Genomic DNA, 16,301 nt, shown 5'->3' on the forward strand with positions numbered 1-16,301 from the left:
ATGTGTTTAAACTGCATCCCCAAAGCGCACATCTCTGGAACAGAGATGCAGCTGGTTGCTGGCCCATCTGAGAATAAATCAAATCACTTAACCTATACATAATTGAGAATCTATAGTCTCAGGATCGCATATTCAGATCACCTCTGCTGATGAAAGTGAATGACATAACCATAATTCAGCGCAGTAAGTGTCTGGGTCTCTGGTGACACCTTCAACGCAGGAAATGACTTTAATTTCTAGGGCCCTCAACGATGCAGCAAATAGGCTAATTAAATATTTCTCAGTGATGCGTTATGATGACATGAAGTACACTTTTCAGTTCATTCAGGCCATCACCCCCCCTAAGAGAGGTGAAGGCTGCAGCGGCGGAGTGGTGCAGCCTACTTTTGACATCTTGCTGCTTGAAATGTTTGCCAGCGCTGCCACTAAATCAACTTTCCTGATGGGGGTTTCAAAATCTACTTTTATGTAAATTAATCCAGCTTCACGAGCGCGCGCGTTTTGCTTCTCAGGACAGAACTGATATTTACCGATTGGTGACGTGACACACCCACCGCGGTCAAAGGTGACCCCTGTTTCAACTCTCAGACTTTTACGCAGCTGCAAGCGGCTGCAGCAGTTTAAACACACAACAATGTGCCGACCTTTCATCACAATCTAAAGTGCTCCAAGGAGCCACTCACCTGGTGACGAATGGACAAACACACGGAGCCGCTCGAGCTGACGACAAACGCAGGTAATAACTTCAGGTGACCGCCAGAGCAGCCGATCGTCGCTGTTTTGTGCTTCTTTAAACACTTCACGGCCCCGTGCGTAAAGTTTTTATTTGAGAGACCTCGCCAGAGGTGCTCCATAAATCACACAGAGTCCGCAGCGGTGCAAAGTGAGCAGAAAATCACGTCTCCAAAGGCAAACCAGTCAGAGCTGCAGGAACAAACTTCAGACTCACCAGATTTAGCTGGTTTGTCAACAACCAATCAGCGCTCCTGATGTTCACATATGTTTTAATTTTAAACGTTAACGTTTATTTTTTAAGTTTAATGAATGCTTTTGACATAATAAATGATTTTACTGTTGATCATGCAGGTATTTAAATGCTACAACTCCATTAAATCAAATAAATAAACAGATAAACATCACATATCATGTTTACCCTTATTAAAGCCTAAACATGAAAAAGCTGCACATTGTTGCAACATTTAGATGTAATTTATAACAATAAACCTCACATTTTGTTCTTATTCGAATTAAATTCAATTAATATATTTCTATAAATCTTGAGAACTTTTTTTACACAAATATTTCTTTACAGGAGCTTAAACAGGGAGTGCAGTCAAGTTGTAACTTGAGCTTCACCTGTTGCCTCCCAAACATGAAGGAGGACGCATAACCATCACAAATGACACATAGTTTTATTTTCACTGTCAGTTGCTTATCTAGGAAGGCATGGCTGGGATTTTTGCTAAAGAAATGTGAAAGGACGTGCCCAGAAAGTAAAACATTAAACCTTTTATTGCATCTAAACCTGCAACAATAGTAAGCTTAAAACCCGAAAAGGGTGTGGAGGTCTTCATGGGGAATGCCACGAGTCTCAAAACTAAAGTTTCAATAAAGCTCATTATTTGGGTTTGGATTTATAGAAAGGTTTTTGAGTCATCTAAATTGAAGGTCTTGTCCATGAACTAATCTCAGGTGTCCCAGTTCTGTCACAAACATCTATAATTGGAAGGTCACTTTTAAAAGGTAGGAGCAGACCTGGGAACAGCCTAAGCAATGTGAAACTATTTATAACGCACTTTTAAAAGATACCTCAGAGACAGCAACTCATCACTGGGATATTCATTCATTCCCTTCTAATTTTAAGATAAAATAACTCGCTATCTACAGTCAGCGTTCATGAATGCTGGTAATGTGTTTGATATAGCTGCTATGGGGAAAAATGTGCAAATATACAATGCACGTTTAATTACCGCGCGTAATGACTGAGGAGACTGAAAAATGCTCCAGTTGAAGAAGTTTTGGAAGGTCTGCAGAGAGGCTAGCTGTCCGATGTCACCCTGCTTAACAAAAGGAACGACACAGTCAGTGATGCCCCGCCGCAGGCCCCTCTAAAGGGACAACCCAGAAAAATCCACAAAGAAAGCCGAGGCCAAGGGGGGCCTGCGAAGGCGCACACAGAAGGTACACACATAGAGAAGGAGTCAGGTCACAGGGTGGGAGAGGTCGGCCATCCAGACTGAAACGAGCCTAATGGGACAGAAAATGTGTCCTCGATGTGAACTCGAGCTTCTCCCTGTATCCCCCCTCTCTCAAACTTCAATGAGGCACCTTTTGAGCCTCGCGACATGGAGGCGACAGGACCTAGAAAGGGGCTGGAGGGATGCTGCAACTGTGGCGAGCACATTAATTTCTCCAATCTGTCCACCAACATAAAGGATTCTGGATTCATTTTTCAGCACCGCGTCTCACCATTCTAGTGGCTTTCCAAAAGCAACCCCCCCCCCTTCTCTCTCTCTCTTTCTCTCTCTCTCACACACACACAAACACCTTCCACCAGAAAGCAGGTCTGAACATCTGTGGTGCTGTTGAATCGGTCCACTTTTAAGGTCCAGCTGAATTCAATAATCTCACACTCGAGCACGAGTGGGGAAGGAATGTGGCCTGGAACAGAATACTTGATGTTATCAAAATCCGAAGCTGTTTTCCAGAACATAACACAAAGCTCTGCAAGATTGATGATGGAGAATCCCTCTCCCCTTTGTGTTGTTCTGCCTCCCACTACGCAAGGTATTTTATAAGAGCCATTCATGTCACGGTTTCAATAATCTATCAAATACTTGCGCGTCTTTGGGTTTGAGTCACGTTTAAACTTCATTTGTCCAAAATTTCAAAAAGAAAGAGAGAAAGAATTCGCCAAACATCTCAGTTGAAGACGGAGCTTGAATGGTGATTGTGTGAATCAGTCCAGCAGGTTTACAGCTGCAAACAGTCCTGGTGTGTGTTGGTCCTCCTGCCAGATTTAAGGCGCCCATGACGTTACGCACACACCTGCTTAGCGCCATTTTTTTTAAAGCGCAGGATTTCTGTGTGCTAGCAAACTGCCCAATCAGAAAGAAGAAAATCCACCTCCTCATGACCAGATCACAACAATGAGGTGATTATCATCACCACCCTGAACCAAAATCACAAAATACTATGGGGCTATTTTATTATTAATATTAATATTTTCATTTATTTCACATGTGAAAACCCAGCCACATGGCACGAGTGGAGCATAGAAAAAGCAGGGCAACTACAAAATGAATATTTTACAAGAATCTATCACCTCTAACACATTACAGAAGTTTGTCTAAATTAATAGCATGCATCTTTGTGTTGAAGTCAGGATGAAGAGAGGCAAAGAGCCCAAGAGAGCAGTGCAGTGTGGACTGGAGGACCTCATGGCTTGTCTCTGCGTTAATTGAATGCCCCTCAGACTGATGAGGTTGCTGCGAAAACTACTTCTCTTTCATATTTTCTTTTTAGGGGAAACAAATTCAGTCCATTAGATCACACACACACACACACACATACACACACACACACACACACACACACACACACACACACACACTTAAGGATGCATAATAATAAAGAAGAAGCTGCAGGATTCAAAGTGAAAACACACTAATTCTTGTTTCCATCTGATAATAACAAATCTGTACAGCTTCAGGACCCTCCCTCATGAGAAAAGAATAAAAATAACAACAAAGTAAACATCCTCTCGCCTAAAATAAACTTCCAGCATACGTGTGTAAAACTAGTAGACATTCACCGTTTTATTGACCAATATGATTAGCACAAGTACACTAAAACTCCGTTTATTGCATGTCACAATAATCTGGTTTTCAACGGTCTAAACACAACATCAACACCACAAAAAAGAACTAAACAGCAGATCAAAATTCCTGTTTCTGAAATACACGAGGTAATCCACACATTGTTGTCATCCTAAACACAATTGCTCAGAATCAATGGTGTTCAAGCTTTTTTTTTCTCTTTTTTTCTTCCATACCAAAATAATTATTATTATCTTAACGATCTCCTTCCAGTGTTGTTTGAAATAAATAGATTGTGCATTTTTTTACCATGGGCAGCAGGGTAAAAACGATGGCCCACAATAACATTTTGGATAAAATGTACATTTTTTTTCTACTTTTCCTCCTTCATTCAAAACATTTTAATAAAAAAACATCATGATAAGTGAAGTTCAAATAAATAAAACCCTGTGTCACGTAAGAATAATCCATCGGTGTCTGCAGTAATCCATGCTATATAACATGCATTTTATATAACTTTGGACTTAAAGGAAAACCGCACAAGATGGCTACGAAAACAAAATATATAATTGTTCTATAAATAACCAGTTCCTCTAGCCCAGATCCCGGATCCTGTTGTTTTCCTCTTGTTTTATAACCTGGTAATATCCTCTCCGTGCTGTGCTCCGGTGAGTTCGTCGGGGGTCCCAGTGTTAGTGGCCGAGGCAGCGGCGACTCCGCCGGCTGCTGAGCTTGTGTTGGACCCAGAGGAGGACGAGGAGGATCTCACTTTTGTGTTCGGGAGCCTGTGATCCTTTTTCCATTTCATCCTGCGGTTTTGAAACCAGATTTTAATCTGTCGCTCGGAGAGAACCAGGGTGTGTGCGATCTCGATGCGCCTCCGCCGGGTTAAATACCGGTTATAGTGGAATTCCTTCTCCAATTCTAAGACTTGCTGCCGGGTGTAGGCTGTCCTAGACCGCTTTGGCTCCGTCCCATTATAACCAGAGTTCACTGGGGGAAAAGAAAGGGGAGAAGTGGAGAGAAAGGGAGGAAAGGAGGGGTAAACAAGAATGGCCTCAACTGAGATATGGCTAAAAAAGATTTATTGGACATGAATGTTTGGAGGAATTCAAATGGGAAGTTAAGAACTTCTTAGCGTAATGAGAGGACACTCACATCCAACCATGATTTAAATTATTAATGCCAGATCACAAAGCTCAGTTTTTTTTCCTTATTCATTTCTCCCCCTCTCTCTATCGCGCAATACATAACAGCAGAAGCCACATGGTGATACGGCTGCCCTGAGTATACCGGCTATAAAATTTATGGTGGGTGTAATTACCAATGCCGAGTCGTAAATCCGCCTCAATTGTGCCATTTCAAAGGCTTCCCTGCTATCGGAGCAGGGCTGGCAACGAGATGGGAGTCAGAGGGGCTGATAAAGGAAGGCAGAGGAAGAGAGGAGCGGGAGGAGTGCAGGGAACATAAACACACAAGTTGCCTACCAGTGCTGACGTGAATTTTCTTCATCCATGGGTACACCACAGGCTGTTTGGAGGAGGCTGTGCTGTTTGGATGCTCCGGGGTAGCTTGGTTGCAGGCGGAGGTTGCAGCCGGTGGGGTGGCGGGGGACATGGACAACTGTGGGGTTTCACATGATGCAGGCTGCCCTTTTCCTGTCAGCAGGTGCGCAGAATGGGGTATTCCATGTCCCCTTGGCGTGTCGGGTTCAGGGATGCTTGCACAGTTAAACTGGCGGTCTTGGTAGCTCGCCCGCGGAGGATATAACTCCTGGTGGTGATGCTGGTAGCCAGAGTCCCTTGCGCGGCTGTAATATTCTGGACTATGCTCTGGGATGTAGTTATTTTGCGAATATTCCTCGCACGGAGGAAATTTCGGATCAATGTAGTTAGACTCCATCAAATACGAGCTCATGATCATTAATTTCTGGAGTGGAAAATAATTTTTCTAGCTTTGTCGTTTTTCTGCTCCATAAAGCCCTCCTACTTGCGAGCAGCCCTGTAAAGTTACTTTAACCACGTGACCCAGTAGCCCAATAGCAGAGGAAGAGGTAGTTCCCGGATACGGAACCAGAGGTATTTAGCATACCTACAGTCGCCATTGTGGGCACAAAGCTCTCTCTCTCCTCCTCTCCGCTTAGGTCTCTCTCTCCCTCCTTCTCCCTTACCTTCCCCCCTCTTCTCCTTTCTCCCCCTTTCTGGTTTTGTTACCAAGGCAATTGATCTTGGGGACAAAACTAGTAGCTGCTGACCAAGGAAAAAATAAAACAGGCAAAATGTGCAGCTCCCAATTATTCAAAGGGACAATGGTTCGCCAAGGATAAAGCACAACAAAAGAGAAACAATCATTTTGTTGGTTTGCACACCTTCTGCAAAGGTTATCTGCAAATTAATGAATGCAGAGTCTTTATCAACGTTGCTTCAGCTGGGAAAAAGATCACAATCCGGTAGGAATTAGAGCTGCTTGCAGAGTTCCCCTCTTTAGTCACATGATATTTAACTGGAAGAGGTTCTATAGAGTCACTGGACAGGTGAGGTGGCTGAAAGGTGTGACTAGATTTTCAAAATAGGTTTAATCATTTAAGGTGGACAGGCTAAATGTGCCAATTTAGCTGCAAGGAGTTTAAATGATCTCACATCTTCTATTAAGGCTCTTACTTAAAACTATGTGTGTTTAAAATTCTAATTTAGTCAGAAGTCAAATGTATTTACATCACGTTGCTTCATCAAATGATGTTTTGAATGCTCAGATCTACAGTCAACAACTTGATACATAAGAAAGGGAAATAAAATGCTAATCACTGAGCAGTTGGGCTTTAAAGCACACATGAAACACACAAGTATAAACATCATGTAAACTCACTTCTGCTTTTGAAAACATGACTCCTTAACAGAAAAGTGTCTGCATTTGTTAAATACAAAATCATTGAATACTGTATTTCTGCAGCACTATTGAAATAAATAAATAAATAAATAAATAAATAAATAAATAAATAAATAAATAAATAAATCTGTCTCAATACAACCAATCGTGTCTTTTTACCAAGAGTCCAAAACTAATATTGTGAATAATAGGGAGGAACGGAATTGCTGACTTAACCAGTTAATGATAAAAATCACAGTTTAGGGCAAAAAGTTGCATTAATGAACATTCTATTTTTTTTATTGACCAGATTTATTCTTTTCCCAGATTATGATGTCCAACTCAACCTAAAACACACATTTCTCCTATTTCTAAACACTAAACAGACTCTTTTCCTACATTCAAATGTAAAATGATGTGAGCTCAATAGACCACTACACAGTTAAATATTTTCGTGTGTGGTGTTAAATAGAGATAATGTATTGATGAAAAATACAGAAAATGCCTTAAGATAACACCAGATGATCGTGTGACATGTAAGTAAACACTCGGAAACAGCTATTTGAAGCATCTAAATATTTGGAACTACTTGGTGATATTTCATCGCAGCTGCCTGTTAGGGAAGCAGCCTTCAGATGTTAAGGCTAATCCTGACCCTGTAAACTGATGCTGCCTGGCTGTGTAAACCTGTCATGGGCTATGGCTTCCCATTATTATCTCAAAGGTATTCTCTCCTAATCTGATTCAATAATAATAATAATAATAATAATAATAATAATAATAATAATAAAGTTTTACATTTGTACTGAAGTGGGATATGAGTCAGTGTTTTGGTCAGCAGAACCACACAAGCCAGGGGATCTATTTCCAAAGCCATAATTACATAATAAGTTTAAAACGATATGAAAGTGCATATCATATTTCTGGCTGTACTGTTTGTAAAGAATGCTCACGACATTTCTATTACCCCTACAGAGGATGTTAGAGGCGTTTTATAGAGCAATAAAAGCCGTAAATCAGTCACTTTTAAATGACCCCTGGTTTCTAACGTGTTTTACAGGCTCTGACACAGTAGTAGCCGCACTCTGCGCACATGGCTCCGCTCTCTGTGGCCTAAACCCACACAATCCACGGCAGCGTGGATTATGAATACACTGTGACCGTGTTATTGCACTGCTACTGCCTGGGTGTATCCTGATGCTTGTTCATGCAAAGGCAGAAAGGAGGGAGGAGAAAGAAGAGCAGATGCAGAACAATCCATTGGCGTGGTATTTCAGTTGCCCATGTATTCCTGTAGAGACGTATTTGCGATTGTTGTTACTGCACGCAAATTCGGTTCTACAGGGTACATATAGACAACTACTGACGCTGCAGAGGTTGATCTGTCCGGGGGAAAACATGGAGGCAAGCAGGTTATCACATCTGACATCAGTGCATAACAAATTTCATGGCTGCAGTAGAGCAGAAACGCTCCAAAGCGCGTGCGTAAAAGCGAGACGAGGACATAAACAAATAGCTGCATGTTTGTTCTGCGGGTAAATATTTTCCCTAAATATATCAACGCACACACACTTGTGCACACACGCACACGCACACACACACACACACACACACACACACACACACGCACACGCACACACACACACACACACACACACACACACACACACACACACACACACACACACAGACAGACACACACACACACACACACACACACACACACACACACACACATACACACACACACACACAGTGTTTTCTTCTCAGCATTCTGCCTTTGCCTTTGAGGTCGCTCCTATATGAATATTCAGCCACAAACACGGAGCAGATACAAAAGGACGGCGTGACAGCACAGATGAAAAATAAGTTTCTATTGTTCCCAACCATTTCTTCTGCTCGCCATTACCATACTGACCGCTCGGTAACCTTTCTTCCTGACACTCTGGAAGCTAATGAGAAAAGCCTCGGATGAAAAATGCAATATTGGACATGTGACCTGCTTCGAGGTTATTAAAAACAGCAAACATGCTCAGATTGTGAATCAATGGAATTGATTACAGTGCAGATGCACATGGGATTTTAAACACTGACAGGGGAAAAGCTTCATCTACATATTCCACCATGCCTATTCGTCCTGTGATAAATATTTGATAGAATCGCTCTAAAAACACGTAAGAAAGGAAATAAAAATGGACATTAGAGCAAAAGAAAGAAATAAGAACAATAAAATGATAAAAACGGAAGTTTTTGGTTCTCGTGTTGCATTTAAATCTATGATGTTTGTTGTGTAGCCAGCCAACACACACACACACACACACACACACACATACACACACACACACACACACACACACACACACACGCCATGTGCTCAGGCGAACGCATTTTAATATTAGTTAGACAGCCTGACCCGCGTTTCACCCCTTGCGTTTGACTGGTTCCAATAGTTCACTGCCAAGGATTATTGATGGAGTGACAGCAATGAATTCTTTCTGCCCACAAATGGCTTTCAGATCATGCACCTAGTTCAATAACTAGTTATAATGTAAAAGTACAAAAAATGAGAGCCTGAGGCAGACTAATTTGATGTTTCATTTGTTCATTTGAGAAATTGTTAAGTTCTCTTCCACACCCCACATCCCCTTCTCACCCCAATTTCAGTTCAAAACAACAGTTGTACAATCATGTTCACACACTTACATTACAAACAAAATTCATCTGAATACATATGCGTAAAACAACTCAGAGGCTGTGTGTTGGTGTTTGTGTCCATTGCGTGCAGCAAATCTGCTCCCTGATGATGGAAGCGGTTAAGATGCACTTTTAATCAAACCCTTAACGTAATAGCCTTTACACGTTTACTCTCCCCAGGTGTAATAAGGTTGTGCTGCATGGTCCGGTCCAAATAAAAAGTTTTAATGAAAAGCAGACAGACTGGAGACCAGTTGGGTATGAATACTCTTTTAAAAGCAGTAGCCAGGGGATTTGTGGTGGATTTCCCTACAACCCGCTGGTTGGTCTTAATGCTGTGGGTCATTAGATAAACAGCAAAGCAACCCTTTTATTTCTCTGGCTATTCATTAATATAATGACGTTTGCCATAGAACCCCCAGCTATGCATTTGATCTAAATCTAAATCTAATAGGATATTTTTAAATTAAATTAAAGTATAAAGTAAAATCTGTAAGCAAGGTTTTATTTAGACTCAAGTCAGATGGTTTGGGGCCGATGAGTCACTGATAAATCCGCATTTGGCCTGAAGAAGTGTCTCAAACAAAACCAAAGATCTTTTAGATCAAAATCTGACTTTTCTTTAAAACGTTGCCGTCTATTAGAAAATAAAAACGAATCCAAACAAAGATTTACTAATTCCTCAAGGGAAGTTATGTCTTATAATAAACAATCATGGAAAAGTGCACATAAAAGTTATTTTAATCTTTTGCGCCCTTTAAAATCCACAATAAAACGATGGAATAAATAATTGAAAACATTTGTAATTTATAGTGTTAAATTGTTTTTCAAAATTTTCAAAAGCATCACATATTTCTCCAAAGAAGGGGGGGGGGGGATGAATAAAATGACTTTACGTTTTAATTTCTTTAAAAAGATCGTTCAGCCTGTAATAATTTATTTTATCTGGGGTCGTCCTAACAGCTTTGACGCGTGTCGGCTCTTGTAAAACTGGGACAGCGGACTGAATTCAGGACGGATGGTTTTCAGACCATAAAAACTACATTTATAAATAATTTGGTATTTCCTTGGGAAGGGAGAAAAAAATCGGTGCTATGAATAGAAATCCCCGAACTTCAGCAACACTAAATTATGATCAGCCAGAAAGGAAAAAAAAATACTAAAACTTTTTCTTGAGATTATAAATAAAAGGCTCCCGTGTCCCAGTGCGCTGTAGCTGAGTTCTAACTGAAGCTCAGACGAAGGGAAGTCTGTGCTCACCCGGAAATGACCTCTGCGGATTGAAGGATGGCAGTGTCAGCTCCACAGGTCACAGAAAGGCACACAACAGGCCAGAACGTGGCAGTGAAAACGGATGTTTACCGTTTCACTTTTATCAAATGGGATTTTCACAACTTTGAGCCAGATTATGTTTGCAAAACTCAGATTAAAGTCTAGATTAAATCCTTTTTTATCAACCTCAGAGCCATATTGACTCATTGCCGTTGCACTCTGCACCTCTGTATCTGAAATTCGCCTCCATAAATTAAACCGTTTGTTGAATTCATTTATATTTAAACCCAAATGTAATAAATTAATTCATAATGTGATATTATTTATGTTTTCTATTTTCTGAATTACAAATATGTGATTAAAGGTGGTGCGCAAAAACCTTTGGCAGCAATTAAAGCGCTGTAGTGGATATTTGTTGCACCCACAGTGAACAGTGAATCACTCACTCAGGAGCGCGTTACACAGTGCCCCCTATTGAGCGTGCATGATTGATCCTGTACACATGAAAGCAAAACCGCGCAGGTTTTACATCACAATATTAGAAAAATGCATAAATACATTTTAAAAAATGCATTAAAAAGTGTACAGAACCACATAACTTAGTCTGAGCTGCTCACCAAAAAAGACGTGCGTAATCCAGTGTGCCAAGTAAAAATAATCTTCTTTTTCTTAATTAATTATAAACTGCGCTGGATACTAATAATAAATGCACATATCATCCAAACCAATCCAAAAATGATTAAACTAATGTTACATGATTCAAAATAATATAAAATAAACACGTGATTAAATCACGATTCTCCTCCATATCAGTAAAATCTGCATATATATTAAATTCAGTAAAATACAAATAGACTGGTCATGTTGAAACAAAAATTTCAACGTGCACACGCTTAAAATAGCCTGCCACTCCCGCGTCTCCAGCTCCCTCAGACTGTTTTTACAGTACTTGATATACAAGTCTGCATGGTCAGAATGTGACCCTGAAACAACAGTGACGCCAGCCAGTTCATGAGCGCAAACATCACCGCTGTGTCAAGGCGCAAAAACAATGAGAGGAAACATTTAAATTTTAGTTTCTAAAGCCCTTGTTGCGTAACTCTCACCAAAAGGAATAATCTTTTGTGTTACTTTGCAAAATATTCGACCTTTCACTGTAATAAAGTTTTAAAAAACAAAATTGTGCAAAATATCCGTGTGTGCGCACGCGTGCGTGCATGTGTGTGAGTGTATGTGTGTGCGTCGGTGTGTGTGTCAGATGATTTTTGATACTTCTGGTTTAGTTTTCATCTTCACCTTACTCTCGTTTCCATCAAACGTTTCCTTCCCTGCACTGACAAACTAGAGGTATGTGGTTCAGATATTTTCAGAATACCCAAACGCTCCTCTGGGAATAAAATGCACAAACACGCAGTAAACGGAACATGACGTCTTTAATTTTGTGGATTTCTGGTGCAGTAAACATGCATGTATGCCCTTAAACAATGTATTTAAATATATATTTATATATATAATGAAGCAAACTGGTGCAAATTTGTGCAAAATCTGAGCATTAAATGTCTGAAATTAAAATTATTTTTCATGGCTAAAAACGGTACAGACGCGGCCTGTAAGTCAAAGTTAAAATCCACTTACTGCAGCAGCTCTCAGACCTCCGAAACGCTCCGCTCCACAGTCCGGAGAGAGGTAATGCCTCCTCACTGCCACAAAGCCCTTTCTTCCTCCGATAAGGGGAAGCCAGCAGCTGCGATTCCGGACAGTTAAGATTATATATGATGTGTATATATCGAAGGTTTGTCAGCTCTTCCAGGCCATAAAACCCACTTAAATGACACCACGTGCTTCCTATGCACCATTCACAGGCCCTGCTCGGGGCAATTGGCATATGTAACCTTGTAAACTTTAAAATACCCGAAAAGAAAAGACATAGAAAAGGGATTCAATGCATCCGTCCACGTATAGGTTAGGCCCAACAGAGAGCAGGGAAAGTGGACGCTGCTTACCGGTTCTAATAACCGTCATGGATGCTCAAGCTGTTAGTTTAAGAGGTGAGTCAATTATTTTTTTTATTTAAGTAGCATTAGAGGAATTACCTCCTAACCTTGGGCTATTCTGCGTCACAACCCCTTCCACTGACATACTGCAAGCGTTTCGGCATTATTTCCTCTTTTATATTAATAAAGGAATAATAAGAAGAACAGTAATAATTTCAGTGTTCTGCTAACTGCAATTTAATGGTAATTAACGAGCCTCGCTATAACGCACGTGCAGAGGCGCTGACGCTGCGGCCAGGAAGCCAAAGTTTTGCGTCCATGTTTTGTTGTTCTGTAACAGGCCGGTGTGGCCATAGCTTCCTTCCCTGACAAAACAGGAAGCAGGGTGCGCCTGTGGAGAGGTGGAAAAGGGCCAATAAAGTTTTATGGGGGGAGACTCTTCACCTTGGAGCGCGTTTGTCAGCCTGGGAACTTCTGGAAAGTCGGTCAAACTAAAACTAAATATGGTAAACAAATAGATTTAGACTTCGTGGAACATGAATGTAATATTCAGCTTCATGTAAATCAATTAGTGCACAAGTATAACGGTTTTTGTTTTACTTTATTGGTTACAATCAACAAACAGGCCAAATACCAATTATTCCAAGGCCTTGCGTTCAACAGGCACCTTGAAGAGAAATAGCTCCATTGCACATTACAACATGATCACATACAGTCACTGAATTCAACATGGCGATCCAGATTCACAGGACAGACAAACATGATGCTTTCACATGAAACACTCACACGTCCATCAGCTTTAAAATAAAAAACGCAGCTTTCCTATTGGTTAATTTAGGATTTCTTATTAATAATGTTAAAAACATCACTGAGAGTGAATATTAATAATTCCGTCCAGCCTGCTCCCCTCAGCCTGGCGGTTCCCCTTTGCACTTAAGTGGGGTTATCATCGCATAGGCAGAAAGTTAATTTAGAAATGTAAACCGATTGATCAAAGTGAGTGATATTCAATACATTAGGTCCCAAACTGCAGCAAGTGACACATAATTGGTGATGAAGCACACAGAGCGGTGTCATGATCTCACTGCGGTTCATCCGAAGGTCAGGCGGCACTGCGTGGCTCCCTCTCTTTCTCTTTCTGTGTGTGTGTGTGTGTGTGTGTGTGTGTGTGTGTGTGTGTGTGTGTGTGTGTGTGTGTGTGTGTGTGTGTGTGTGTGTGTGTGTGTGTGTGTGTGTGTGTGTGTGTGTGTGTGTGTGTGTGTGTGTGTGTGTGTCTTTGTGTGTGTGTACAATGCATGCTGGGGGCTGGAAACTGGCTCACATGGATGCACGTTTTCCTTTTACTCCTTCACTTTGATCTTCGAGTCCTTCTTCCACTTCATTCGTCTATTCTGGAACCAGATTTTGATCTGCCTCTCGTTCAGACACAGGTTGTTGGCGATCTCAATGCGCCTGCGGCGGCTCAGGTAGCGGTTGAAGTGAAACTCTTTCTCCAGCTCCAGAGTCTGGTAGCGTGTGTAACTGGTCCTGGAGCGCTTACCCTCCGATTCTGAAGTGGTATTAAAATAAGTCAGCTTTCAGCAACATTACAATAAATAAATTTGTTTTAAATAAAGATAAAGAAGAAAGGATCCACTCACCGAGGTCCATTTCACCCACATTTAAAATAACTTCATATATGTGCAGAATGAATATTTACGTGATCCTCATTAGGTGTTTAATTAAATGAGCAAGTAAACATAAAAAGAAAAAATATATATAAAAGATGACAAGATTATATGCAATTTCTAAGTTTTAATTTTAAAGAATGACTATTTTAACGCAATACAGTATAGTTTGACATGGTGGAAGATTAAAATAAATTAATGCTGTCAAGCAAAGTGTATAATTTGTGTTTTCTTGTTATTTTCCAGCCTTGCAGAAACCTGTTAGGTCAAACTGCAGGCCTGTATTTCCTGCTGCGTGCTTCTGCATATTTGCAAAATGCAAGAACACAAATCAAGTCTTGTTGCGCGTTTTTTTCTTTTTTTCCCCAGAAAATGCACTTCCATGTGTCAGGATAGCCTGGTTTGGAGAATGGTTTGGAGGCATGAAGAGGGAGCATGCCTATTCAAATCTTTTAGAGGTGAAAAGTTCAGGATTAGGTCAGGGCATTGGTGTGTTCCAGAGTTCAAACTAAGGCTAAAAGATTTTCTCCCACACACACTCTGCTCGTGTAAAACTTGCAGTTTATAAATGCAGCAGGAAAACAACAAATAGATGAGCTGGATTCTAATATTATTTCATAGTTTTGTTAGAGTTTTCCTCTCTTATCCAATTATGCCACCATAAATCACAGCACAGATCACCTCTTCACCGTAACAGAGCAGGTTTACGAGCAATAGATGCCTTTGTCATAAAATTTATGACCGCGAGTTTTTATTATTTCCTGCTTTTGGCCTATAAAACTGAAGAGGGACACAGGAACGAGCGAAAAGAAGTGTAGCTGCGTTCAGAGTGAGAAAACAGGCTAACTTTACCGTGGCTCATGTGCAGTTTTGTCATCCACGGATAAATCTGCGGCCGCTGTTCACTGTCCTGGTGATGGCTCGCGTTTCTTTTCACAGTTTGCGTCTTTTCCGCGTTTTTGTCGCTCTCCTGGCTCATGTTGCCTCCGCATTTTGCGCTCCTCTCCGGCTCCCTGTCCGCTCCTCGTCCCAGCAGCGCGCTGCCGCAGTAGTTGAGTCCCCCTGCGTCCACGGACGAGCTGCTGGAGACCATGCTGCTTATCTGTGGTCCTGGAGGGAGAGGAGTATCCGTGTTGCCACGCAGGCTAGTTTTCATCTCCTCCCGTTCCACAGAGGTCGAGGGGACGGGGCAGGAGTAAATCCCGTTCACATTAACACCCTCATAACGGCTGGACTTGCGCCCAGATAAATCGAAAGTAAACATGCTGTTAGGAGAAGTTGTCTCGTTTGTTTGCCTGAGAGCGGAGCTTTCAACATAAGAGCTCTTTTTAGCGACACTTTCTTCCAAAACTACAACGAGCTGCTGCACGTCGCCTTGTTTTAGTTGATCATTGCTTTTCTTTGTAGCTGCTATTAGAAAATTCACAGCTGTCTGCCTTAAAAATAATCCAGGATTTATAGGTGGAGAAGGTTTTGCTATCTTTTCTTTTTTCCCCTTTCTTTCTTTAATTCTTGATCCGGCGCGCGCTGCCCAAATATGGGGTATTTGTTTGAGATCACGTGCGCATGTTGGCCAGTCATAAATTGGCTTGATACTCAATGGGGATATTGATGAATAGGAGAAACGTGTCCGGTAAACTTTGAGCTGTTGGTTGTTGGGGGACCAGCCAGGCGTCTTTAACGCAAAAAGGGCAGGACAGTGAGACAAGAGCGTCATCTGGTGTCTGGAATGGAGCAGGTCGGTCAGAACCGGGCAGAACCTTGTGCCAGTGACGCGCCTCGGCTCCAAATTTAAACGCACAACAAAGACTAATAATAATAATAATAATAATAATAATAATAATAATAATAATAATAATAATAATAATAATAATAATGTTTAAATATATGGAACCAAATCAAAAAGAGGTACGGGGATTTTATGCTGTTGGAATTCAACAAAAGCTCATTCTCTTGTTACCAATATCAACCAGAAGCCCCAGTGTGGTATA

The 16,301-nt window shown here is 41.1% G+C and overlaps 3 protein-coding genes across 4 annotated transcripts in view; all 3 read right to left on the reverse strand.

The window, feature by feature from the left end:
• The window catches only part of hoxc10a (homeobox C10a), a 48,805-nt gene that overhangs the window by 3,535 nt on the left and 28,969 nt on the right, over positions 1–16,301 (reverse strand). The gene's annotated exons all lie outside the window — the stretch shown is intronic.
• hoxc4a (homeobox C4a) lies at positions 684–8,036 on the reverse strand. 2 transcript variants are annotated; one of them, XM_054745930.2, is made up of 3 exons: positions 5,306–8,036; positions 4,715–4,811; positions 684–4,627 (listed from the first exon to the last, which is right to left on the reverse strand). In XM_054745930.2, the coding sequence occupies exons 1-3, from the start codon at positions 5,739–5,741 to the stop codon at positions 4,450–4,452; spliced, it is 711 nt and encodes a 236-aa protein (XP_054601905.1). In that variant the 5' UTR covers positions 5,742–8,036; the 3' UTR covers positions 684–4,449. The 2 variants fall into 2 exon arrangements, with proteins under 2 accessions (XP_054601905.1, XP_015823407.1); XM_015967921.3 differs by having other exon boundaries at positions 684–4,811; positions 5,306–8,031.
• On the reverse strand, positions 13,226–16,209 carry hoxc5a (homeobox C5a). Its single transcript, XM_015967917.3, has 2 exons — positions 15,163–16,209; positions 13,226–14,192 (listed from the first exon to the last, which is right to left on the reverse strand). The coding sequence occupies exons 1-2, from the start codon at positions 16,025–16,027 to the stop codon at positions 13,984–13,986; spliced, it is 1,074 nt and encodes a 357-aa protein (XP_015823403.1). The 5' UTR covers positions 16,028–16,209; the 3' UTR covers positions 13,226–13,983.

This window comes from Nothobranchius furzeri, chromosome 15 (genome assembly GCF_043380555.1).
Source record: "Nothobranchius furzeri strain GRZ-AD chromosome 15, NfurGRZ-RIMD1, whole genome shotgun sequence".
Lineage (NCBI taxonomy): Eukaryota > Metazoa > Chordata > Actinopteri > Cyprinodontiformes > Nothobranchiidae > Nothobranchius > Nothobranchius furzeri.

Excerpts from the sequence above, each read along its gene's own strand:
- hoxc4a (XM_015967921.3), bottom strand. The coding sequence starts at position 5,741 with ATGATCATGAGCTCGTATTTGATGGAGTCTAACTACATTGATCCGAAA. Across the intron at positions 4,812-5,305 it reads GAAAATTCACGTCAGCACTG|TGAACTCTGGTTATAATGGG; the intron begins GTAGGCAACTTG and ends CTTTTCCCCCAG.
- hoxc5a (XM_015967917.3), bottom strand. The coding sequence starts at position 16,027 with ATGACGCTCTTGTCTCACTGTCCTGCCCTTTTTGCGTTAAAGACGCCT. Across the intron at positions 14,193-15,162 it reads AAAACTGCACATGAGCCACG|AATCGGAGGGTAAGCGCTCC; the intron begins GTAAAGTTAGCC and ends ATACCACTTCAG.